Source organism: Manis javanica, chromosome 10 (genome assembly GCF_040802235.1).
Source record: "Manis javanica isolate MJ-LG chromosome 10, MJ_LKY, whole genome shotgun sequence".
NCBI lineage: Eukaryota > Metazoa > Chordata > Mammalia > Pholidota > Manidae > Manis > Manis javanica.
Genome location: NC_133165.1, coordinates 84171427 through 84196402, shown reverse-complemented (window position 1 = coordinate 84196402; position 24976 = coordinate 84171427). Strand labels below are relative to the sequence as shown.

Sequence of the window (24976 nt, the reverse complement as noted above, 5' to 3'; positions counted from 1 at the left end):
TTTTGGTTTCTTTCTCTACGGGGGCACTGAGGGTTGCCTCGGGGTCGACACATGGGTCTAGATGTTGCTCAGTCTGGTCCTCTGCTGGGGGAGCAGAGGGAGGCTGGGCTAGAGAGAGTTGAAGCTTGGAGCTGAGGTTTCCCTGCTTTCTACTGGTTTGGATGTGAGACTTATTTAGGCTCTTGGTCTCCACACGCTCCCTGGCCGTGGGGCTTTGCCAGGCGAGTTGGCCTGATTGGAGAGGCTTTGGAGCACAGGCGCTGTCGTTCAGTCACCCATAGATGCGGGAAAGCGGAGTTGAGCTGAGAGAGCGAGAGGATCAGAGGGAATCTAGGAGGAGAGTTCAGGAGAGCCAGATGGACAAGACTGGGGACCCAGCTCAGGAGTGGAAAGACTCCAGCTTTGCCCAGGGCCAGGGCCAGAGGCAGGGGAAGGCTCCACTGCGGTGCTGGGGGCGTGGCGGGGGGGGTTGGCGGCTCGAGGTCCCATTTCACCAGAGTTTCCCTGAGCAATTTGCTTAGACCACAAGCTGATGAGGCAGGCCAACCCCCTACCCACCCAGCCACCCAACATCTACTCTCTAGTCCTTAGGGAGGTTGTGGGGGCGGAAAGGGGGACGGGGCTGAATTTCTTCCTTCCCCAACCCCCCTTCCCTTCTCCTCCTGATAGAAGCAAAGCTGAATCTCCCGCCCTGCTGGCTCAGCTGATCTGTGGCTTAGGTAGTTTCATGTTGTTGGGATTGAGTTTTGAACTCGGCAACAAGAAACTGCCTGAGTTACATCAGTCGGTTTTCGTCGAGGGCCCCAACCCACCTCTGCTGCTCCTTCCCTCCCCAGCTGAACTGCCCCACAGCCCCCTCCAAGATAGGACCAAGTGGGTACAGACTGAGGAAGGCAAGCTGTGCCTGGGGCTGTAGGACGAGTCTAGAGAACCCGGCTTTATACTGTCCCCTTCCTAGCCTGTCCCAATCCCTGTGACTGAGGGAGAGGAGTTTTTCCTGCAGCTATTGTTCCCTGGGCCCAGCTGATGGAGACAAACAAAGAAGGTCTAGCCAGTTCCAAGGAAATTCAGGAATTTGAGTATGAGGTGGCCTGGTGGGCCAGCTCAGTTGGGCAGCAGGGTGGGACAGGATCATTAGGAGAGAGAAGAGCACGGAAAGAGAAGGCAGTCTTTGGAGTGGTTAGATTCTCTCACCTGCCGTCTTCAAGGAAAAAAACCTTCCTCCAGTTGGCTTGGGCTGGAGCTTTCCCTTAGAAAAGTGGGGTGCTTCAGGGTCCCAAGAGTTAAGGAACTCTAAGCACCAGTTCAGCTACCCCCTTCCCCTTCTAAAGCTCCATCCCCAGAAGAAAGACATATTTAGGGTGTTAGTAGGTTAGAGGAAAGCCATCAAGTCCAAGTAGAACCCACACACACACACATACACACATTCTCCTGGGAAACATCAGAGCAGGAACCTGCCTCTGCTCTCTGTCTAGCTGTCTGTGGCTCACAGGCCTTGGTCTGTTGTGTCTGTGGCTGTCAGGCAGCTGCTTCTGTTTGAGCTGTGTGGAAATGTCTGGGTGAAGGGAGGCTGCCAGTGCCCACCATTACCATATTGTTGGGAAGGTTGTTGGCTGATGCCAGAGGGGGTAGAAGGGGAGGATAATGGGGTAAGGGGGGAATCTGAGCAATGTGAAACTTTCAAAGCTTCTTTCCCCTCCTCCCTCCCAACCCCCCTTCCTCAGTTCTGGCCCTAGTTGCTAGAGAGAAGGCTCTCAAAGGAGGTTTCTTTGCCTGCAGAGAAAAATGGAGGGTCAGGGAGAATGGGGAGATGCACCCTTGTTCTCAGAGAGCCTGGGGAAAGAGAAAGCCAAAGGGAGAAGGAGAGGTTCTGGGTTCTCTTGCTTTAGAATTATTATGATTATTAAAACATTATAAACTTCTAGACAGGGGAGCAAAATCATGTCCCTGTAACAAAATATACACATGAAATTCTATATCCTTACAACTGTCTGCTGGGGAGATATATCCAGCCTTGTGTGAGTTTGGGGTCTCTGTTTCTGTATCTCTGCATCTCAGACTCTCTCAAATCCCCTGCATATATTTATATGCATTCTCATCTGTTTTTATCTCTCTTATACAAAGAGATTTCTTTTTACCCTAGGGAGGCTAAAGGACAAAATGGGAATAGAGCCCTTCTCCCCAGCTGAATTTGTCAGTCTGTTTTTCTGTCTGTCCCCCAGCCCTTTGCAGAAGAAAAAAAATCTCTTTCCTCTCTTCCCTTGGAGGAAAGTGCTCAAATCTCTCTATGGCTTCCAGGGAAATAGGGAGGTTTTCAGAGAGGAAGGCCGGCTGGTGAGAGGCAGGCAGGGTCTCCCCTGGTTTGGGAGCCCCTAGCAGTCTCAGGCTGTCAGAAGCGTGGGACCAGTTAGAGTGAAGGGAGTCCCAGGCAGGGGCGGGTGCTTAGGAGTGCCTGACTTGGAGACAGTGTCCCTTATGGGCCGAAATTCACCAATGAACGACTTCTGTGCCTTGGGCCTCTCTGCCCCCGTTTCCGTTTCAGAGCTGGTGGGCTTATGGGGCGATGGCTACAGAGCCATGGGTCTGGGTGTCTGCCTCCCCAAACCCTGGGGAATGGGGTGAGTTCTCATAGGGCCAAGGTGAGGGCCAGTCTGATGGCCAGAGTCTACCCCCCGGGCCCTGCGGCCGTGGATCATGGTTAAGGAGATGGTGGTTATTTATTCGCTTCGCTGGAAGGGAGTCTTCAGAAGAAACAGCATGAAGAGGAGGGAAAAAATTATCTCTCTCGTCTGCGGATATTAAGATGGATTTTTATTTCTTAAAGGACCCTCCCCGCCGAGAGCGCATAAGCGTAAACTTAATATATGCTCTGCAGCCCAACTCCAGAAATCGCAATAAAAGTTAAAACCTCCCCTACTGGTTTTTTTTAATTATGATATGGGAAAGAGGAGCAGGATTTATAGAGCTGAACTCTCGGTGTGAGAGTGTTTAAGACTTGCGGGAGAAGGAGGAGAAGGAAAGAGCTCGCCAAGGAGAGGCTTCGTGTCTGAGATATCTCACTGGCTGCGGGGGCTCTGGCTTGGATCGGTGGATCTTCTGTGGTTTGCCTGGGACCTCAGCTCCCTTGCACCCTCCGCCGGGGCCCACAGCCTTGCCTGGGCTTGGAGATGGAGCCTTTCTCAGGAACAGGTGAAGGGTGGTGGCGGCTGGGGACTAGGGGCTGAGGGTGGGAGAGTCAGGTCACTGGGCTTTGTGTGGGTCCGTGCAGGGGAGGTTTGCAGTCCGGGGCAGGGCCGCAGCCCGAGTGCGGTTTGGCGGGCGCCTTGACAAGGAGGGGTATCCGAGCCGGGAGCGGGAGCACGGACAAGGTGAATTGCGTGTGGACTTTGGCCGCAGACGGGAGCGGAGTGGGCTCTCGGGCGGAGGCCAGCGGCGAGGTAGGCAACCGGATGCTGAGCCTGTAGGAAGGACCTTGAGGTCTGTTTGGTATTTGGGCGGCCGGAGGGCGGCGGCCCAGAGTGTGGAGCACGCAGAGCGCAGAGCGCGGCGGTCTGCGTGGGCGAGGCAGCAGGCCCCGCACACCTCTGCAGCTGCAGAGCCGTGTCCAGGACGTGTGACCAGAGGCCGCCAACTGTCAGAGCATGAAAAATAAATGCAGTTAGGGGTATTTCTTTCTTCTACACATAAGAGGTCCTTTTCTTTCTGTGTGTCTCTTTTGGAGATACCTGGATTTGGTCCAGAACAGGTTGCCCGCGGGAGGGCCCGGGAGCAGTGGCGCGCGAGGGAGGGAGAGAGGGAGGGAGGACGAGACAGAGGGAGGGAGGGAAGGAGGGCGGGCAGCGGCGGCTGCGGCGGCCTGGGCTTCCCTCCCCCGGTGGGAGGCGGCTGTCCTGCATCTGTGGCCGTGGGGAGCCGAGAAGCAGGTAATGAAGGCGCTTCCCGAGACGGGATTGGACCAAGCCAGAGGACCGAGTCTTCGGGGTCTCTGCCCAACGCCCTGGAAGGGAGAGAAGGTAGGGAGATCGGCGCCCATCTGGCCTGACAGAGAGGCCTTGGGAATGTTGAACCTGTATTTGATTTCAGGCTCACACTCATGTTGTGAGTCTGTCTGCCTCCGGGGATGCAGTTTGTCTGTCTGTCTGTCTGAGACGTTCCAAACCTTACTCTCTTTTCAAAGACTGAAAAAGTCAGCAAAATTCGCCGGAATGTGCACTTTCATTCATTGGATTCTCTGCAACTCAGCGGGGTTGGTTGCTGTGCCCCTAAGTTGGAAGGGAGCTTTCCTCCAGCTTACTGGATGCCGGAGCCTCGGGTTCCCTCCGCCATGGGCTGAGTTTCCGACTCCAGGTTCGCGGGTTGCCCTGAGGTTTGAGGCCAGACAGCTCCTAGTCTGGCAGGGAGGGCGGGGGAGAGACCAGCGGCTCTGGCCCCTTAATTGTACTTCGGACCCGTATTGTCTCTCCTTTCGCCACCTCGGCTTCCTCAGTCTGGGCTCCAAAGTCACTGCAAATTTCCTTGCGACATACACATCATACACAGATCAGGTAACAGGGCGCCTAGGGCCATGGGGGCTCCAGGGAAAGAGCACCCTTAGCTCTGGGGCCGCTCCCCCTTCAGCCAACTCCCCAGGCTGGGAAACTAGACCCGTTGGGGGAGCCGGAAATAGCCCCGTTTGCTGCGGGAGACAGGGCGGGGGCCGGAGGGAGTGCAGGCCGTGGCGTTGAGAGGGCCACGTTCACAGGCCCTAGGGGTTTCACTCCTGCTGGGCTAGAGGCCTGACTCCTGGTGTGTAGGGATCCCGGATACCCACCTGGGGCGGGTGCAGGACGCCGGTCTCCTCTCGGCAAGCCAGGAGAATTCGGTTTCTGCTTCCAGCACAGGCCTGAGCTAGGAGGAGTTGTGTGTGGGTGTGTTTTTCCCAACAAAGAGGAATCAGGAGAGAGAAAGGGGGAAAGTAGAGGGGCACCGGGGAGGGGGGAGGGGGAGAGGGCAGCGGAGAGGTGAAATGAGCCCATTTCAGGGGGAGAAGGAAAATGAAAGCAAATGGAGTACGGCCTCCTCCGCACGGGCGGGTGCTGAAGAGCCAGGGAGCGGGCTCCCTGCCTGTGGTGGCTGGCACAAAAAAGCCTGTTTTAAATTTAATCCGAACTTGACGGTGTGGATTGAACCAGTGGGAATTTAAATCACTGAAAGGGAGGCACGGGGGCAAGGGGAGGGGATGTCTCTAACCCGTCTGTCTGTCTATCCTTCCCACGGTAGTGCTAGGTTGGTTGTGGTCGCAGCTGTCCAGGTCTGAGGTGATGGAGTGAGGGTGCTCCTCCCCTTAAGGGGACTCGCCTCTGTCCAGTGAGATCTTTGGGGGTTGGAGGGGACCTCTAAAATCCACAGTGAATGCCGTGCTGCTAGCTAAAGCTGGGGTTTCCTCCTCTACAGGGATTCCTAGTGGCCTCTAGTCCCCCCGCCCTGGGTTTGCCCCATCCGTGCTGAAAAAAATTGAAGGGAGTGGTGGGGGTGAGAGGGAGTCTGGGAATCTGGCAGGAGATTCAGCAGGAGTAACTGAACCTGGAATGACAAGCCCCTCCTCCTTGGTGCCCCCACACCTACAGGCCTGGATTGGGGGCAGCCTGAAGGTTGGCTTCAGAGCCCTGAACTGCCGCTTCACTTCTAAATGCAGAGAATGGGGGTATAACCTACACACAACTGTGGAACCCAAGGGGCTTTGGCCTCGTGCACTCAGAGGCTCCCAGCCTCTTTCAGTCCCCTCATCAAGGCTGCCTCTCTCAGCCAGGCCCAGGCAAAATGGGGCTTCTATGGGGATAGGGCTGTGTGTGAGGCCTTCTTCCTGAGCCACAGCTGTTTCTGTGCCTGAGTGGGAAAGGTCTGAGTTCACGCTCTAAAACGAAGGCGACAACCTCCCCTCAGTTTCAGGGGGAATTTGATGGCAGCAGGGAGCATGGGCCGGGTGATCCTTGAGACAGGCTGTTGTTGCCTCTGCTGGGTGGGCAGGCAGGGTAGGCAAGCAACTCGGGTTAAAAAGAAGGAGGTGGCCAGAGTGGCTCTCCCAAATAGTAGAGGCTCATAGGATATGGTCTTTAGGGGAACCTCTCTTCTAGAAAAACTGAGAGGTTGGGGCAACTAGGCCCTGTCGCCTGGCAAAGACGCAAAGGAGGGGTGGGTGTGAATCCTCGTTCCTCGAGTATTCTTTGCTCCTTGACTAGGGCAGGGATCAGCCCCCAGCCCCCTCTGCTGAAATGGGGTTCTCTACCACCGGGAGGCCTAGTGTACCACCCCAGCGGGTCGTCCAGGAGGGGCAAGAGAGGAGGCCTCTTCCTCCTTTGTGTCCGGACAGAAGTGGCTGCCGCTCCCCGGAGCCAGTCCCGCGGCAAAGGCCCGGCAAGCCAGGGACTGCACAATGCCACGGCTGCTCCGCGAGCTCGCCCCTGGCCCGTCCTGCCTTCCTATCTCCGCCCTTCCTCCGACTCACTCTCTGCACGCCTTCCTTTCCCTGCTATCCTATCTGCTTTTCATCTTGTCTCCCCTCTTTACCTTAATTCTCCCCTCTCTTGTTGTTGTTTTTAAATCCCAGTCCTCTGTGTTCTTCTCTCCTTCCCTCCTTCCTTCCTCTCTATGGGCCTGGCGCCGTGTTTCAGTTGTTCTGTCTCAGGCTGTCTCTCTCAGACTCTGTCCCCTGACATCCTCTTGGTCTCAGTCTGGCCCCGGGCCCGCTGAAGGCTACATGTATCAGCCAGCAGCCGCCCAAGAGCCGGGCAGGGTCCCGAGTCGCCTGGGCTGGAGGAGGTGCTGAGGGCGCTGCGGATTTGGGGAAAGCCTCTGCATTGGTATAGGAACCGCCTGTCTTTTCCTTGAACTAGTGAGAGAGATTTTTTGATTGACAGCTAACCCGACTCCATCAAGGCCAAAGAGATATTGTTTCTTATTGTAATTTGGATTTCCCACCCTAGTCCAGTCCCGGGGAGGGGAAGACAGTCAGAGCCGAGGGTGAGGAAGCTGAGGCCCCGGGTTGCCTCTCCCCAGACAGGCATTTCTTACATCCATGCCTGCCCCCCTGCCCCGCTTTACCGAAAAGGAAAGAACCAGAGAGGGGGAGGAGCAGGGACTGGGGAGGCGGCCTGGCAAGCTGGGGTCAGTGCTGCAGGCTACAGATCAACCCTTCCCCCCTCAACTCCCCCCCCAAAACACATATACTACAGTCTCTGGGACATTTCTGTCTAGCCCTTCTCCACCCCAGAGGAGATAGTCAACAGAGATGCAGGAGAAAACCATCTCTGCCCCCACTCCTGGCATTTGGTCCCCTCCTGGGAACAGGAGTGGGAAAGAAGGGCAGGCATCTTGGATCTGGAAGCCTCTGTCTTCCTTGCTGCCTCAGAACCTCAGCGTCTCAGCTTCAGCTTCTGCCTATTTCCCTACAGACTGGGGCTCTTCCCTTCTGACCCTAAGATTACACACCCCCTTCAGACTCACTCTGCCATGCCTAAGGTTCATGGTGACTCTGGGGACACCACCTGCCCTTCCCCACCCCCACAGCCAATCTCCCTGCCCCCTCTCTTGCACCCACACTGAGAATTTCCTGCTTGTCTGAAGCCCACCTTTGCTAAGCCACCATGGGACAGAATGATGGAAAGCAGAGGGCTTGGGCAACGACCCCCAAATTCAAGGAGGGGAGTGGCAACGAACTTATTGGGGGAGAGACCCAAGTCTACTGGTCTTCCTGCTATCACACTGCCCCCTCCAGAATTCCTGTATTCGACCCCAAAGAAATTGCTTTCTCCCATCCCTCTGCTGCTTTTTTCCCGTTCCAAAAACAGCCTACAATTTTATTTAATGAAAGACACATTTATGAACAATCAAATGATCCTCATAAAAATTTTATTGAAGGACGTAAAAACAAGCTACTTGCCCACGACTGAGGTCGCTCTCTCGCCTTGCCCGCTCTCACCCTGGCTCTCTGCAGACACAACCCCGGAGTGACTTCTTTTTTGGGGGGTGGGGGCAGGGTGTCTCAGAGATGGAGTTGGGGGCAAAGGAGGGTAAGGAGGAAGATGGGATGGGGAAGTCCCACTTAACTTGTGTAGATCCGTCCTCCACTTCTTCAGGCTGGCAAAGATAAATAGATACAGACAATAAATTAAAATAAAGGCGCTTGCATATCTATGCCAAAGCAAAGAGAAGACTCCTGATGATAAAGGTGTATGAGGTCCCGAGGTCCTACCCCTCCCCCCGGAGGACCACCTTCCCCAATCTTCCCTACCCCAGATTTGGGGGGCTGAGTTGGCCAGTGGCAGAAGGACGCTCTCCTTTCCCTCCTTCCCTCCCTCCACCCCAGCTTTTCCAGTCCCCTCCCACCCTCCCTCCCTCGCTGCTGCTGCTGCTCCTGAAAGAAATACATACATACACACTATTTAAAAACGCATTTTTAAAAGCCACGTTCCGAACTGACAATCACTGATCTCGGCTCGCGCAGAGACTGCGGGAGCGTCGGGGCAGACAGAGACGGATTACGTCAAGAAATAGTTCCTCCACCTACCTCAGCCGGCCTCTCCGCCCCTGCTGGGCTCCCGCGCCCAGCTCGGCCCCGGGGGTCCGGGAAGCCTGGCTCCGGGGACTGGCATTTTCACCCCATTAAGAAATCCTTGTGGGAGGGGGTGGGGGCGGGAGGCCATCTGCTTGTGGGTGGACAGGGCAAGGGGGATCTCTGATGAGATACGAGTTGTCCTGAAGGGGTGGCCGGTGTCTTGAGCCCAGAGTTCCGGACCCCCAGGAAAACGCAGGTCGCGGGGATCAGCAGAGAGAAGGGGGTGGGAGATGGGAAAAAAAAGCAAGGAAAAAAAAGCCCCTGCGCATTGATCCGCGCCGTATTTTTGGGTAAATACGATCACGTGGGGGCTGGGGAACCAATGAGCTGCGGGGAAAAGGCTGGAAAAATAATTACCTGCCTTGATTGTTCTGTGAGCAGATAAAAAGTACATATACAGTTCATACAATAATCTTATGTATGTAAAACCCTGTTACGATGTCGGCGACGGGGCCCATCAGTAACTATTACGTGGACTCGCTCATCTCTCACGACAATGAAGACCTCCTAGCGTCCAGGTTTCCGGCCACGGGGGCTCACCCCGCCGCCGCCAGACCCAGCGGTTTGGTGCCGGACTGTAGCGATTTTCCGTCCTGTAGCTTCGCGCCCAAGCCGGCAGTGTTCAGCACGTCGTGGGCGCCCGTGCCCTCGCAGTCGTCCGTGGTATACCACCCGTACGGCCCCCAGCCCCACCTCGGCGCCGACACGCGCTACATGCGGACTTGGCTCGAGCCGCTGTCCGGCGCCGTCTCCTTCCCCAGCTTCCCGGCCGGGGGCCGTCACTACGCCCTCAAGCCGGACGCCTACCCCGGGCGCCGCGCCGACTGCGGCCCGGGCGACGGCCGCAGCTACCCGGACTACATGTACGGCTCGCCCGGGGAGCTGCGCGACCGCGCCCCGCAAACACTGCCCTCGCCCGAGGCGGACGCGCTCGCCGGCAGCAAGCACAAAGAAGAGAAGGCCGACCTGGACCCCAGTAAGTTGGAAGCAATTTTCCTTTACAACCAGCGCCGGAGGGGAGGGAAGGACGGGCGGGGGGGAGCCAGATTACAGCCCCTCGGAGCGGCTCAGGGAGAGCGGGAGAGGGGCGAGGGCGAGGGGGAGAGGACTCAATAAAAGAGAATTACCTTGGGGAGCTTTCAGGGGCAGGAAGGTCTAAGAAGGGGGCCCAGGGAGCCAGGCTGGGAGAGAGCTGAGGGGCTCCTCTCCCAGAAGCTAGCTTTGATGAGAGACCCCTGCCCCCCACCCCGAGCCAGGCTTTTTGGCTCAGTCGCTACTTTCGAAGAAATGCAGAGAGAGCCAGGGGATGCGGTGGGGGCGAGGTTTATTTTATGATTTGAGATGGGATGGGGGAGAGAGGAGGAAGATACTGGGGGCAAAAAGGAAATACCCCAGGGAGAAATATCACTCCTACCTCCCAGCCAGCATGGGGGTCCTCACACTACTACTACAGATTCATAAGGTCCATGGACTTCTCCCCTATGAGTACTGGGTGAAGGGTCTGCGAGATTTCACAGCCTGGGAACTCAGGACTTCGAGAGTTGGGGAGAGAAGTGGGTTCCCAGTTTCCTTAAACTTGAGAGCCCTTTTCTGAGGATCTGCACAAGAGGGTTGAGAATGGAGGTTAGGGATGAGGAGTGGGGGCAGGCATCTCCCCAGATTAGAGAATTTCACACACACACACACACACACACACACACACACACACACACACACACACTCCAATCAGGGAGACAGGAGTCTTCTAAGTATTGGAAAGAAGGGCAGGGGTAGGTGGAGGTGGGTAGGGAGCAGGTGGGAGCCGCAGGACCAGAGAAAGAGGAGAGAAGGAGAAACAGCAGGGGAGGGGGTGCATCCCCTGGGTGTGAGGAAGTGACTGGGGGAGTCCCAGGAGGGGGCTGCAGGAAATCCTTTCCTCCAGCCCTGTAAGGGGCCAGGGCCTAATTACACCCCTCTAAAGGCTTCCCTCCTTGCCCTCAGCAACTCCCATAAACCTGAAATTGGAGGCTTGGCTCCTGCAGAGCCTGTCCTGGGGCTGGCAGGAGCCGGGCACTGGAAGCCAAATAGGGAAGCTAAGAGATAGGGGAGCTTGTCCCAAGGCCAGCCGGTCTCTGGGGAGAAGAGAAAGGTTTTTCCCATCCTAGCATCACCCTGAGAATTCGCCTCAGCAGGGTTGAACTCTGAGAGCAGAGAGATGGGCGCTGGAGAAGATAGTGAGGGGCTTAGGGACTCTCAGGGTCAGGAAGCAGAACTGTTGAAATTTCAGGACTTGGTCGTGGGCTGGGAGGGTGGGAGGGGGCAAAGGAGGAGGGAATTAGGGAGGAGAGAGACCTCACTATAAAAATAAAAAACAAGAGAGAGAAGCGTTTATGGGCCTATGAAATGGTTGGGAATTTGGACTTTTTATGAGGATATTCTCAAATTACTACTCTTGAAGCTGAGGACCAGACTGTAGGAGCTTTGATAGCTTCGATTTCCTATAGTATTAGGTGCTAGAAACTAAAGGGGGAGGTGGAGATGGGGAGGGGCAGAACGCAAAAGGAGTAAGGGGGAAAATTCCTTAAGCAAAATGTGTCCAAATTCAGGTTCAATTTTTGGGTTTGGGGAGCCTAACTAAGCCTGGGGGTGGGGTGACAGGGGTCCTGAACTGGAAAGGGGCTCCACTGACCCCTGCCTGTGTTTGGCCCTCCAGGCAACCCCGTGGCCAACTGGATTCACGCCCGCTCTACGAGGAAGAAGCGCTGCCCCTACACTAAGTACCAGACGCTGGAACTGGAGAAGGAGTTTCTCTTCAATATGTATTTAACCAGGGACCGTCGGTACGAGGTGGCCCGGGTTCTCAACCTCACTGAGCGTCAGGTCAAAATCTGGTTTCAGAACCGGAGGATGAAGATGAAAAAGATGAATAAAGAGAAAACCGACAAGGAGCAATCCTAAACCCTGCCCTGGCCTGCTGCCTCGGCACAGCCAAGGGAAAAACAAAAAACCCCACAAAAATACCCCAACCCAGGCGGGAGAGAGCACGAAAAAGAAAAGGAAAGAGCAAGATAGAGAAAAGCCAATCAGCTCAAAAAGAAAAAAAAGGAAGGGGAAAAGGAAAACTCTTGCGGTTTGGGAGGGTTCAGTGTTGAGAAATTGGTGTTTTAGAGTTAGTTCTACCCAGCAAGGAGGATGAGGCGGGGAGAGAAACCGCGTTTTCTCCCAGCGCAACTGAAATAAATGACACACACAAATGTGATTTTTTTTCTCCTTTCTTCAGAGAAGCCACTACTTGAATCGTTATATTTCTGTTTTTTCCCCTGTATTGTATTTGGTCCGGGCCGTTCCTCCCATGGCCTAGGGTGCTCTGCGTGCAGATTTTGTACAGAAAAGGTACACATACATACACAGTAACAATTCTTAGCCCAGGAGCTGAGGGGCGAGGGCCGGGGACCATGCCGCAGGCTGGGTCCATCGGCACAGGCCAGCGCCTCGGGTATGTACATAGCAGTGTTTCCTCTCATCTGAAGCGTCCTCCTGTAATGTGCTTCTGTTTGTTATGGTAGAACAGCTCTGTGTTAATATATGGAAGTCACTTAAAAAAACAGAACCCAACCGCATCCAGTTCTCATTATTTCTACGTCCCCCCGCCCCTCGCCCAATAGCTCCCTGGCTGCTGTCCTGGAGGAGACAAGTGCTCAGGTCCTTTGGGGGAGGCCAGAGCCAGGGAAGGGGCTTTAACCTTGGAAGAGCAAGTGCCTGCCACTTTTCTCTAGGCAGGGTGGGGTGGGGGTGAGAGTTCCAGCGGTGGGATGGAGACTGCTGAGGCCTGGGCCCAGCTTGTGCCTGCTCCAGCTGGCTGCTTGCAGTTTCCTGGTTGCTCGGTGGAGTCCAGGGGTGGGGTGGGGGGCACAGCATGAATGGTTTTCCCTGGTGTAATTAATTGTAATAATTTATGAGTACATGAGATCGGAGAGGAGAGATAGGCGAAGATGAAAGTTGGGTGCTGGGTGAGGGCCCGGGCTGGATTCTCACCTTCCTACATTGGTGCTTCAAGGGATGACTAGGAGGGAGGGAGGGTGGGTGTGCGGTGAGCGTGAGGAGGAAGGCCAAGCAGGCCTCAGGGAGCAGAACAGACATTGAAGACTGTGTTGAGAGCAAAAGGAAGATGCAGAGTGAGAGGGAAGAGGTAGGCAGGGAAGGAAGGAAGGAAAGAAGGAAGGAAGGGAGGGAGGGAGAGAGGGAAGACAGATGGCAGGAAGGGAGGAAGGAGAAAGATGGCAGGGCCAATACAATAAGAATTAGATTTCTACTTCTCAGTGCATTATCAGTTTCTCACTCTCTCTGTCTAGTTGTTCTTCTCAATCTCTCCATCTCTGCCTCTCTCACTGACATTAGCTTGACTGTTGTTTTGTGAGTGATGGGTTATTCTGAGGGCTGCAGAATTTCTGGGGGATGATGAGGTCAGGGCTCAAAGAAGCTGGCCAGAGATTAGCCAGAAGTGGAGTGTTCCCTGGTGGCTGTGGAACCCCAGGCTCTAGGGTGTGGGGACCTCTGTGTAACAAACCTGTGGGCTGGTCAGCTGGGCTGCACCCCAGAGCACCTTCCTCAGAACCAGTTTTCATCTGCTAATCAGAAGCAGACACAAGCAGCTGGGTATGCCTCGGCCCAGCGCCCCCTTTCTCGGAAATCCCCCAATCTGGAAACTATTAAACTCAGACTGCTTGAAATATAGCCCTTTAATATCTCAGGCTGCCCATTCTGGCGAGGGTGCAGGGTGTTGCTCTGAGTACTTGGGGGACACCACTAAAAAAGAAAATAAGTGGGAACCCCAGTCCCTGTGCAGCTTCCTGCATGGCATCACCCTATAGGATTGGTGAGGCACTTGCAGTGACCAGCCCCTTCCCCATCATTTGAATTTTCTACTGCCTCCTTCCATTAAACTTCCGGTTGCAGGGGCTGGAGGAAGGTAGGAAGGCATGAACATTTTCTTTCCATAATATTTGAGGGGAAAAATCAAAAGTCGCAAACTATGCTTTTCCCGGTGGCTGAAGTACCATCTCCTATTTCCCGCTTAAGATACCTCCTCCCCAATTCTAGAAGCAATTGTTTTCGTGGTCCTTTTGAAAGGTGCTTTGCCTGTAGTTTTCTCTTTTTTTTTTCTGGCTTCCTCACCCCTCCCTTTGATTATTTTGCTGTTCTGGGACCCTGGCCTTAGTTGTGAACTCGGCGGAGGCCAAGACACCCGTTTCCCTCGGTCCTGACTGTGAGGACTCGGGCTCCTCTCCCAGCCCAGGCTCGGAGTGTTTCCCGGCTTCCACCCCGCCCCTGCTCCAAGGCCCCTGTCGCCTCCCCTCAGCCCGTCAGCGCGGCCTGCTTCCTGCAGCCCGCGGGAGCCGACTTGCTCCGGGCAGGAAGGAGCGCCGCAGGGCTCCGAAGGCCCTGGCGAGAGCGTGGGATCCAGAGCAGGCCCACCCGGCCCAGAACACTGTTCAGTACCAGCTCAACCTCCAGCCTGCAGGTCAGATTGGATTCAATTTTTATTTATTACAATTTGTGAATTAAAACCACATCAGCACAACACACATCTGGGAGAGAAACGAAAGCTGGCGTGGGGAGGTTAGGGGTTAGCAAACGCCCTCCTGCCCCAATCTTCCCCTCCCACCTATCCTCTGCTCCTTTGTCAGAATCACAAAACCTTAAAGGTTGTTCCACTTGGGAAGGCAGCGGATAGGTACATTTCCGCAACCCCGAAATGCCACTTTTATGGCGCTGTTTGTCTCCCTGTGCTGGATTCTGAATGGGGCCGAACAAAACAGCAGCGCGGAGCTGGCTAGACGTCTGGGCTTAATTGTTTTATGGTTTAAATAAGGTGGACACTCTTTCCTTTGAAATCGGATTATAGGAATGTTTTGTCTATGGCCCACGGAGAACAGGATCTCACCGGCTGGGAGGGAGAGGTAGAGCGCGCGTGAGAGGGATGGGCTACCAACCAGGGGGCAAACGGCTGGCAGCACTGAGTCCCACCCCAAAGTCCTGCGGGCGGCGGAGGAATAGGCGGTTGGAACCAGCGGCAGTGTAAGAGGAGCGAGGAGCTTAGGGCGCGCACCGCAGCCGGGCGGTCGCGGGAGCTTCGTAGGGTGAATCTGAGTGCGCGGAGGTGTTCCGAGCCCAGAAATGCGCCTGAATGGGGGTAGGTCGCGTCAGTTCCTTTGCACCGTGCATCTTAATGCGGGAAGGGAGGGTGACAAAAAAAGAAAATGGTGTGAAACCTTTGACAAGGTTTATTTCGAGAACTTAGAAAACCAAAAGAACAGCGGTCCAGAGGGAGCTCTTTAACGGCGACCTCTCTCTCTCGTACCTCTTTGGAAACTCCTTCCTGCCACTTCTCACCTTCGGGCCAAGCCTGCGTTTTGCTTGCTCTGTTGGCTTTTTCCCGGCCGGACTGCATTGGAGCAAGTAGACGCGAGGTGGCGCTATTGCTCAATGTTAGAGGCGGTGGGGATGCCCCCCGGCCCGTCTGGCGGCACTGACATTTGAGGCCCGTCCCGAAGGAGCAGCCGCGAGAAGGCCCCGAGCCCCGGCCCAGCCCGACCCCACTGGCTCTGAGCAAATCAATCCTCTCACCTGTGAGGTGTAAATAAATCGCGAATGGCGGCGGGAGATGGGCCCTAGCTCTGGCAGCAGCTCTGGAGGCTCAGGAGGGCGGGCATCGAAAATAATCACTTTGCGGTGGAGATAAGCACCAAGCAGGCAGAGCGTAATTAACACAAAAAGGCGGAATGACCCGGACAAACGAACATAAATCCGTGGTACCTAGGAGGGCGATACAGGAATCGGGGCAAGGGGCAGAGATGCCCCGGCGAGGTTGGCTGCTTGCGGTCCCTTTATTTCCAGGCGCCGGGAGCGAAATCAACCAGATACATGTAAAAGGAAAAAAATAATCAAATGAAAAAAATAAAAGGCGAGTGAACACCCCCACCCCAAAAGGGTAAACCAAGTCCAGCCAGGGGGTTTCATGGCTGGTGGGCTCTCTGAGCAGGCGGTGGTGGCGGCACACTCGGGACAGTCGCATTCCAAGACACAAAGGCCTTGGAAGAATAGCTCTTTGGCAGGTTTTTCCCTGGACCATAAAATGTTGAGATATCCTCCCACCCACCAAAAGATAAGGCGCAGGCCCCAGAGCGGATCCAGCCTGCCAGAGCCTCCTGTTTCCAGCAGGGGAAGGGAAAGTATTTATGACAGTCCCTAGTGACCCAAATGCTCGGTACCCGCAGAGTAGTCTCAGAGAAGGCAAGGCTGGGGCAGGCTCTGGTAGTGGAGGAGAACTGGGTGGTACCCCCTACTGTCCTGGACCGTAGGGAGACTTGCAGCACTGGCACAGCCCTCCTCTGACCTCCCTGCTGCTCCAGGGCTGGAGTTCTGGGTATCAGAGCAGAGTTTGGGCAGTCTCTAACTCAAGTGTGTATGGGGGAGAGGGGGGAGGATCCTCCAATTTCAGGGTACCCTGGAAATGCTGGGGTACCAGTGAATATTTGGGAGGAATTTGGCTGAGAGTGGCCATTTCCCCAGCAGGTATTTAGATAATATAGTGACTGGGGGCAGGAGGGTAATCTCTACACCATCTTTCCCTGCACTGCCATTCCTTCTTCCAATCCCAGAGGTGGGCTCCGGAGGGGAAACATTAACAACTGGTTTTCTAACTACCTCCTTTCTCATCCAACCCTGAAACCCCAGGATGTGGAAGGAAAATAGGCAACAGTTTTTTTTCATGATGCAAAGAGTAAAGATGCATGTGTGTTTATCAGGTGTTAGTCTCCTATGTGGCTGGGTGTGCATGTGTGTGCCCAGTATCTGTGACAGGGATGCCTCCAGGCACACATGATAGTTTAGTGAGCATGTATTGCTGTGTTACAGAGTGGAAGGTAGCATATAAAGTATAAGTGTATCCTGAGTGTGTCCCAGTATTGCCCTGCATGTAACAACTTCACACATTGTGAAGGGGGAGGACAGGAAAAAGCATTCGTATTCCTCTTCTTCATTCGTATGCACACAGCACACGTATCCACATCTCACTTTCTCCCTTTTCTTTCTGTGTTAAGCTCACATAACCAACCACACTCACTTATGGCCACAGAAGGGTGCTGATGGACTAAGGTTCTTTTATCTGGTAGAATTAACTTGAATTTACCCAGTCTTGGTGATGGGGGGAACCCCCTAGAGAAAGTGTGGGTAAATGTTTAGAGTGTTGACAGTTCCCATCTACATCCTGGCCTGGGCAGCCTGTCTAGGAAGTAGGGGGTAAGGTGAAGCCAGGGGGCCCCTCTAGGCTAAGCTGGAATTTCCTATGGGGTTAGGTTATGTGGGGACAAGAGGTCTCCACCAGTCTCCTCCAACCTAGATACAAGTAGTGTTCTAAGAAGAAACATCCTGGATCAGCCCAGCCAGGAGCCAGGGACCCACCAGCTACCCTCTCCTTCTCGGTCCCCACAAGCTTTGCTCTAAGAGCTCCCAGCGAAGCTCCTGGCTGTTGCCTGGGCTTCTTTCCTCAGACAGGTGTCTGAAGAAACACTGTGGCCCTGACTAGGTATACAGTGTGCCCCCACCTTGGGCCCTCACCTCCACCCACATAGAGACGACAAGAGATTCTTAAAGATCAAGGGAAGGCAGGGCAGCTTCCCACCCTGGGGAGGAGCAAGGGAAGTAGAGACTTTCGAGGCCTGAAATATTTGGGGATGCGAGGCGCTTGTTCCTCAAAGTCTCCAGCCTGAAGGACCCCTTGAGGGAACCCATTTTTGGGTTAGAGGACCTGCTCACACTTGCTGGCATTCCACCCCTTCAGGGGTCTTATACTTGTTGAGGTAACCTGAGTTGACCTGCTGGCTCAGGTATCTCTCTAAGAGGAAGGAAAAGAGAAGGGGGGTAGACACCTTCAAATCTGAACGCGCACCTTGAAGAGGCTGGCCCCAGCCATTAGTTGGGGCTGGCTCACCACCCCCCACATACACACATACACCACACCCCCATCCCTCCCTTTCCTCTCCTCCCCTCCCCTTCCTCCAGGTCCCCCCAGCACCGAAACAAACCCCTCAACCCCTCGCCATCCCTCTCCTCTCTCTCTCTCTCTCTCTCTCTCTCTCTCTCTCTCTCTCTCTCTCTCTCTCTCTCTCTCTCTCTCTCTCGCCTGTCTTCATGTCGTGGATTGATGAACGCGAATCGCGTGTAAGCGCCGCCACCGCCGGGAGTCTGAGGAATTCGCCTGGGCTGTTAAAGGAAAGAGCTAAGTGAGAGAGCGCGAGCTCTACCTACCGACAGTGAAGAGAGCCGCCGCCGCCGCCGCCGCCCGCTCGCCGCCCGCCGCCGCCGCCGCGCCCCAGCCCCGGGAGCCGCGCTGAGCCGGCCGGGCTCGGCACCGAGGCGCCCCCCATCTGCCCAGCCCCAGCCCACCCGCCTAGCCCAGCCCAGCCCCGGGGAGCCGGCCGGCCGGGGGTTCGCTCCCGGGGGGAGGGGAGTTTCAGGGGTACCGGGCGGGGGAGTCTTGAGCCATAGGGGAGGGGGCCGCGGGTTTCATGTGCCCAGCATGAGCTCCTACTTCGTCAACCCCCTGTTCTCCAAATACAAAGGCGGCGAGTCCCTGGAACCGGCCTATTACGACTGCCGGTTCCCCCAGAGCGTGGGCAGGAGCCATGCGCTGGTGTACGGGCCCGGCGGCTCGGCGCCCGGCTTCCAGCACGCCTCGCACCACGTCCAAGACTTCTTCCACCACGGCACCTCGGGCATCTCCAACTCGGGCTACCAGCAGAACCCGTGCTCGCTGAGCTGCCACGGAGACGCCTCCAAATTCTATGGCTACGAGGCGCTCCCCAGACAGTCCCTTTATGGGGCTCAGCAAGAGGCGAGCGTGGTGCAATATCCCGACTGTAAATCCTCTGCCAACACTAACAGTAGCGAAGGACAAGGCCACTTAAATCAAAACTCGTCTCCCAGCCTCATGTTTCCATGGATGAGACCCCACGGTGAGAAGCCTTTTCTCTTTCCCCCTTGGTCTCCCGCGCTCCGGGGTCTTCCCCCGCCCCCACCCCCACTTCCTTGCCTCTTTTTTGTCTGCCCTGGCTTTCCCTCCTGGCTCTGGGGTCTCTCCAGCCCCACCCCCGTGCCTGAGTGGGTTCCTAGAGGTCGGGAGATTCAGCTGGGGGTGGGGCACGGGGCTGCTTCGGATATTTGGGGGATTAGCGTGGAGGTGGAGGGAAAGGTGGTGTCTGGGTTCAAAGGGTTAAAAGTCGTTTTCTCCACCTCTGTCTCTCCCTCTAGCCAGCTCTAAAGTCAAACTTGGGGAGGTTACTGGGCAGGGGCTGGATGACCCTGAGGTTTTCAGCCTTTGGAGCAAACCAGATTCTCCACAAGGCAGAGAGCTTCAGTCCAGGACAGTGACCAGGCTTCCCTGGGGCAAAGGGAAACCCCTGTTTCTCCCCTTAGCTGGAATCAGAAGTGGTGGGACCCCCAAGGACAGGTGCTCAGGCTCTCAGAGGTGCCCACTGCCTCCTCTTAAAGAGCTAGCCTTAGGGCCACAGCCCCAACTTTGCTTTACTTCCCTCAGTTGGAGAGAAGAGAGGGAGACAGGAGAAAACGGAAGGCTTGAGAGGAGAGAGGCTATGCAGATTGAGGGCTCTGAGGTCCAGGGAATCTTCACCAGGTTGCCCCCAGTCAGAGTCTTGTGGGGTCTCCCTGAGACCCTCAGAGTGGCTCAGGTCATGAGCCCCTCCAGGGTGGCCCTCATGGCCCAATTTCGAAGTAAAAGGGGAAGCAAGAAAGCGACAAGTTACTGCGGGGATGGCCCGTGATTTATTTGCTGGTCTCCAGTTAGCAATCAGGCCAAGCAGTGATACATTCCAGGAGATCAATTATTTTACTTCCCAGGAAAGCATTAGGTAGAGAGATTCAAGGAGCGGGCAGTGAGCAGAGCCCTTCTTCTTTACCCCCAGACCTTTTTCCTTTCTTTTGGAAACAGCCTTGCTCACCAAATGCCACTCTGCACTTGTAAACAAAGCTGCAAGGGCTAGTTTCCTGGGACTGCAGGCCTGGGGGGATTCGGGGACTCTGCAGTGCTTCCCTGGCCCCTGCCAACCATAGTTTCCAGACAGACCTCGGTCCCTGCCCCACCCCCACCCCTCCTCCCAAGGTGAAGCCAAACCAAAACAAGCCCCCAAACTTTCCTGCCCTTGCCCGCTTTCTGCTCCTGTCTTCTCCGCAGGAGGGAGGGGACCTGGGGAGATCGGAGGGGGGATTTAGGGGAGGAAGAGTGGCAGGGGCCCTACCCAAACATAACCAGACTGGGGTTCTGTTCTGTCCAGCTCCCGGGCGGCGCAGCGGAAGGCAAACTTACAGCCGGTATCAGACCTTGGAACTAGAAAAGGAGTTTCTCTTTAATCCTTATTTGACACGAAAGCGCCGGATTGAAGTCTCTCACGCTCTGGGACTGACGGAGAGACAAGTGAAGATCTGGTTCCAGAACCGAAGAATGAAGTGGAAAAAGGAGAACAACAAGGATAAACTGCCTGGAGCCCGAGATGAGGAGAAGGTGGAGGAAGAAGGAAATGAGGAAGAGGAGAAAGAAGAGGAGGAAAAGGAAGAAAACAAGGACTAAGCAAAAAAAAAGAGGACCCCCCCCCTTAGCAACTCCCTTGAAGTTTCGTTTTATGGTAGCGGATAAATTGAGAAGTTTACGACTGTCATTTGCTTTTATAGAGAATAGAATGACACTCACAACTCTAACTACCTGTCAGATACTTGCAGCTCTGGTTTTATAACCTTTGGACTTCCCCCAATCTTACTTGTTTGGGGGCTGGAGGGGGGAGACTGAGACATAGTGAAAAGTTGGGACTCTGTCTTAGTCCTTGTCCCAACACACACACTTGTCCCTGCCTCCACCCTTCAGAGTCCTGCCTGGATTTTAAGGTCTGAGACCTGGCCTCTTGGCCCCCTCTCTTGGCCCCTTCTTGCCACACTCCCACCTCACTGATTCTCTGGTATTTATTTTAGAGGGGAGTCCCCACAAAATGTGGAAGAAGACTCGTGGCTTTGTTTTTATGCTAGGATTACTATATTAGATTCACCTTTTTTTTTTTTTGAAGGAAAGGAAAGAAAATGTGGAGAAAAGAGGGAAGGAAAGGAAAGAAAAGATGTTCAAAGAATTTTTTTTTAATGATAGCAAGAAATATCCCTTCTTCACCTCTGGGGCTCCCTGCTTAGAAAGACCCCTTGACTTTTTCTAGGAACCTGATGAAAACCGAAGGCGATGTGGGTCTCTCCCTTCCCTCCTTCCATGGGATAGATAGGAGCCTGCAGTCGCCATGAAAATCCTACCTAGCCATCCCATGGTCACTCGGGCCCATGCCTTCCTCCCCTCCACTGTCTGATTTCTGTTGTTGGGCCCAGCTACCTCTGAGCTACGTTAGTGTTAGCGCTCAGAAATCGCCATAGTCATGAAAATAATATTAATGATACTAATAATACTAATAATAAATCTTTAACATACTACCTAAAGGGAACTTGCAATAACCTTGAAAAAATAAAACAGATAAATTTTAAAAAATCCTAATAAGTGAGAAAAAAAGAGAAAAAAAATAAAATAAAAAAAGAAAGAAACCTCCAACATATTTTATCACTACCTATAGGAAGAAATCCTGCTTTGAGAGTATTTGTAATGCAGTTTTGTTGTCGTTTGTCGCTGCTTATTTCACTAAGAAAACCCAACAACTGAGACTGCCTAGCCCGCCGGTCCTGTGCGCTTTTTATTGTGCTTCTAACCCCAGTAGAGTAGAACTAAATTGCACTGAATGTATAGTTAACTCTGTCTTGAATTCTCTGTTTATGCAATGTGCTCGAAAGGAAAAAAAACGTTAAAAATATATCTATAACAATAATTTTTGGTCATTTGTCTTTATGTCCAGCTATGAATGTAGATTTTGTGTCCTGGCAGCCCTGTTCCTGGTCCAAGTACTTTGTATTGTATACGTGAATCATAATTAAAAAAAGGAGAAAAAATATTTGAAGGTAGAATGACTTGCTTTTTCTCCGTCTCACCCCATCCCCCATTCTCTACCCCCTCTTCCCTCCTTGTCCTTCTTTCCCAATAGTCTAGAAAAAGTCTCTTCCACTGATCTGACTTTGGGGTGGGGGGAACTCACATGGAGAGGAGCTTAGGAGTTGAGAGGGCAGGCTGGGCTAGGAGGCAGGTGAAGAATGGAGGGTGAAGAGGAGAAACAAAAGCAGTGTGCTCTGGGGGGGAATCGTGGCTCCAAACAAAGTGGGTTTCTGGATGCCAGGATTCCAATGGGAAGAAAGTGTCTCCCCATTTATCCACCCTCTTCCTCCTCAGCCCTGGGCTGAACCCAGACAAAGAATCTGCCTCCATGCCCCTCCAGCAGGTAGGCCTTTTTCTTCCAGTGGTTGAGGGCTGAGGATGAGGCAATGGGGTTCTTTCTGATCTCCATATGCCCCTTGTGGCCAGCCTTTGGCACCCAGCACCCAGCACTAGAATAGTAAACAGGGTGAGAAGACTGTGTGGCTTAAGGCAGCCTGGAGGACTTGGCTGGAAGATGCCTAAGGGCAGAGAATGAGGAATCATAAACCTGGCGAAAGGAGAGGAGAAGGAGAAGGTGAGGGAGCTGGTACACCAAGCAGCCTGAGTCCACATCCTGACATTCATGTAAGGCTAGCACAGAGCCATCACTGTCCCCCAACCCCAATTTACATTGTTCTAGCCTCTGTTCTGGTAGTTTCAAGCTGGCTCTCAGCTTCAAGTTGGCAACTGGGTAGCCTCACAGTATGGGCCATTGCCCTGGGGGAGGGGGTTGGCCTGCTTAGAGGACAGTCCTGCAACCCAGCCATAGCAGGGGAAATAGTCTCCATTGAACTACTCATACCTCAAAATAAAGGGCCAAAGGCTAAGGGACTCAGAGGGCAGTGGGGTCTCTCCCTCCTCCCTAAAGGGTTCTAGACAGAGAAATCTGTTTATGCTTGTAAGATCCTGGTCAAATAATACCAAATTCCAGAAATATAAATCATCTGACTCAGTCAGAAGAGGAGGAAAGGAAGGGGATGAGATTTTCTGGCCTTAAAACCCAGACACCCCTAAAGACCGAACTATTTTTGAGTCCAGATCTCTCCCTCTCTAGTCTCATCAATGATTTCTGGACGGACTTAAACCCAGCTGGCTCTTGTTTTGTGTAATTTCACCCGCGTCTGGGTGCCTGGCTCCCACGCATAGTGGTCCTGAATTGGGTCAGGCATCATTGATAGGGGTCTGCTGCAGCCAAAGAGAGGCTACCGATTGGAAGCGCAGGCTGCGGTCAGCCGGCAACAGCTTTGAGCAGCTCTGGGGGAAATCGGGACCTAGGGGTCCCTACTGCGAGCCGCTGCATCATCCAGGTAACCCCGTTTGCTGGGAGAGACACCGCTACCCACCCGGGGAGGCCCGAATAGAGAGCATTTCGCTCCGATCTCAGGCCTTCCCACGGACGTCCCCTCCAGACTCCTAGGGCCGGCAAAGGGCTGTTTCATTTTTAAATGTGGAATTATGATTGCTATTAATAAAAACCGTCGGCCCAGTAGCCGAGTGGTTTGAACCCTCCACTAAGCAGCTCCGAAGGACCTCAAGGAATTTCTCTCCAGACCAAGTGCTCCGTTCATCCCTGGCCCTGCTCAGCAGTGCCTGTGGCCCCAAAGCCCGGCGTCGGAAGTCGGGGTGCATCTGGCGCCCGGCAGCGCTTGAGATGCGAAGCCTCGGTGGGCCAGACCAGGAGAGCGCCAGCCACCCCCTCTTGCAGCACCCGCTCCCCCCACCCCTTCTGCCCACCGCCTCTGTTTTCTCGTTTGGAGAGAAAAGGAGGCAAAACCCGTTTTATGGGAGAACTTAATTGCGAGCGGGATGCGCTCTCTTTAGAAACGCGTCCTCCCAAATGCTCCCGCCGTCCCATTATCGGAATGGGGACCATTGGACTGCAGCAGATAGGACTTTCTCCTATTCTTTACTTTTTTATTAGCCAATCAAAGTGGCCTCCGAAAGCTATTTGTGAATTGTGAAAAGTAGTATCTTTCAAAATGCTGAGTTGAAGCATCTCTCTCATTTCGCCTTGAATTTATTATTCTAATTTCAGTCATAAGGACAGGATAATGCAGCTATTAAGTTGGGGGGCAAATTCGTTTCTCTGTATTAAAAAAATTCTCGGCATGTTCTCTCTCTCCCCACTTCGCAGAGGCCAAGGGAGTCGCGGGCCTGCAGGAGACCTGGTGGGTGAGGGAAGTAGTGAGTGCCCTAAAGGGCTCCTTAGAGAAGAACCCTAGCATGGGAGAGTGGATTGGCCTCCCCAACCGCATCTTCCCCAAATGAGATGCCCCAGCGGCTGCGCGCCGGCTGGAGAAAGTTACCCCGCCCCAATTAGAGCGAACTCGGGACAGGTTGTGCCACAGACTAGAAGTAAAATTTCCGGTGAGCTGCCCGCAGCGCTGCCCCATTCTCCCCGCGGCCCATTGTGAAAAGCTGGGCCAGTGCTTCCTTGTCGTAATTTTTAACTACCTGTTATAAAATTTATGGGTGGGTTTGTAAAAGAAACGAGGTCCCTTCATCCGGCGGAGGGAACTGCTTCGCTTACTGTGGAGGAAGTTTGGGGGGGTTGAGGGACCCCCTGTTGGTTGGAGTGGGGCACCCAGCCGTGGAAGTCCCCATGCCAGCTCCATGCTTGACTTGGGGAGAGCTTTGGGCCTTCAAATCTCCAGCTAGTGGGGAGTGTGGCTGGGCTGCGACTGATTGTCAAATAGTCTATGTGGGGATATTTACTCTGGGCTCCCCCACACTGGGCTCCTTAAGAAAATTAGGAGTCTGGAGAAAGGTGTGGCGACGCTTCAGGTGCCCTGAATTTAGGATAAAAGCTGGAATTCAGGGAGGGAGAAGTTTCTTTATTCAGGGTCTTCAAGGTGTGTCCCAGCTGCCCAGGCACGGGACATTTTAGTTAAAAAGCAGGCGGGTGTGGGCCACCTGACAAGACAGAAAAGGCTTCTATCAGCCTTGCACCCAAAGGAAAAAGAAGTGAGAACCAGGACCTTGGACTTAATTTTATTTTTAGTTCTAGAAAGATTGGGAATAAGCTACCGACTGAACCTAGGAATTAAGGAGACCCGATACTAGGGACAGTTTTTTGGGGGGGAAACGTCATTTTCTCTGAGAAAAGAAGCTGGGAATGAGGGATCCTCATTTTCATCCTTTGAGGCTGCTCCAAATTCCCACCCTTCCTGCTGCCTCTGCAGGACTGCCCAGCACCAGTCTAAGCCCTCTGGGCTCTTCAGACCACGACCAGAGCAGGCTTGATAATGAGGCTTCCAGCCGCCTGCTCTTCCCATTCCTGT

The 24976-nt window shown here is 54.1% G+C and overlaps 3 protein-coding genes, 2 long non-coding RNA genes and 1 other non-coding gene across 11 annotated transcripts in view; 3 read left to right on the top strand and 3 right to left on the bottom strand.

The window, feature by feature from the left end:
- Nucleotides 1-2160: 2160 nt before the first annotated feature.
- Nucleotides 2161-7013, bottom strand: LOC118970322 (uncharacterized). The gene is made up of 3 exons (XR_012121459.1): nt 6547-7013; nt 4811-4887; nt 2161-3458 (listed from the first exon to the last, which is right to left on the bottom strand). It is a non-coding gene; the product is annotated as an uncharacterized lncRNA (long non-coding RNA).
- The window catches only part of HOXC4 (homeobox C4), a 59538-nt gene continuing 38368 nt past the window's right edge, over nt 3807-24976 (top strand). For 2 of the 4 annotated variants that reach the window (XM_073213452.1, XM_037007231.2), the window contains exon 1: nt 3875-4013. Coding sequence is in view for 1 of the 4 variants with exons in the window: in XM_037007228.2 (XP_036863123.1) it covers nt 3927-4013 (87 nt within the window). In the remaining 3 variants the exon portion in view is untranslated. Of the gene's footprint in view, nt 4014-13984; nt 14094-24976 lie in introns of those variants that run through there. The other 2 variants (XM_037007228.2, XM_073213449.1) reach the window with 2 other exon arrangements.
- On the bottom strand, nt 7871-8684 carry LOC140843599 (uncharacterized). Its single transcript, XR_012121458.1, has 2 exons — nt 8546-8684; nt 7871-8115 (listed from the first exon to the last, which is right to left on the bottom strand). It is a non-coding gene; the product is annotated as an uncharacterized lncRNA (long non-coding RNA).
- HOXC9 (homeobox C9) lies at nt 9032-12182 on the top strand. The gene is made up of 2 exons (XM_017678620.3): nt 9032-9569; nt 11286-12182. Exons 1-2 carry the CDS (start codon nt 9032-9034, stop codon nt 11528-11530), a joined length of 783 nt encoding a protein of 260 aa, XP_017534109.1. The 3' UTR covers nt 11531-12182.
- LOC108408528 (uncharacterized) lies at nt 14129-18332 on the bottom strand. 3 transcript variants are annotated; one of them, XR_012121456.1, is made up of 6 exons: nt 18165-18332; nt 17757-17836; nt 15389-17468; nt 15200-15297; nt 14934-15017; nt 14129-14797 (listed from the first exon to the last, which is right to left on the bottom strand). It is a non-coding gene; the product is annotated as an uncharacterized protein (transcript). The 3 variants fall into 3 exon arrangements; XR_012121455.1 differs by having other exon boundaries at nt 15200-17468; XR_012121457.1 differs by having other exon boundaries at nt 14137-14797; nt 15200-15457.
- Nucleotides 18099-21618, top strand: HOXC8 (homeobox C8). Its single transcript, XM_017678624.3, has 2 exons — nt 18099-18588; nt 19924-21618. The coding sequence occupies exons 1-2, from the start codon at nt 18153-18155 to the stop codon at nt 20214-20216; spliced, it is 729 nt and encodes a 242-aa protein (XP_017534113.1). The 5' UTR covers nt 18099-18152; the 3' UTR covers nt 20217-21618.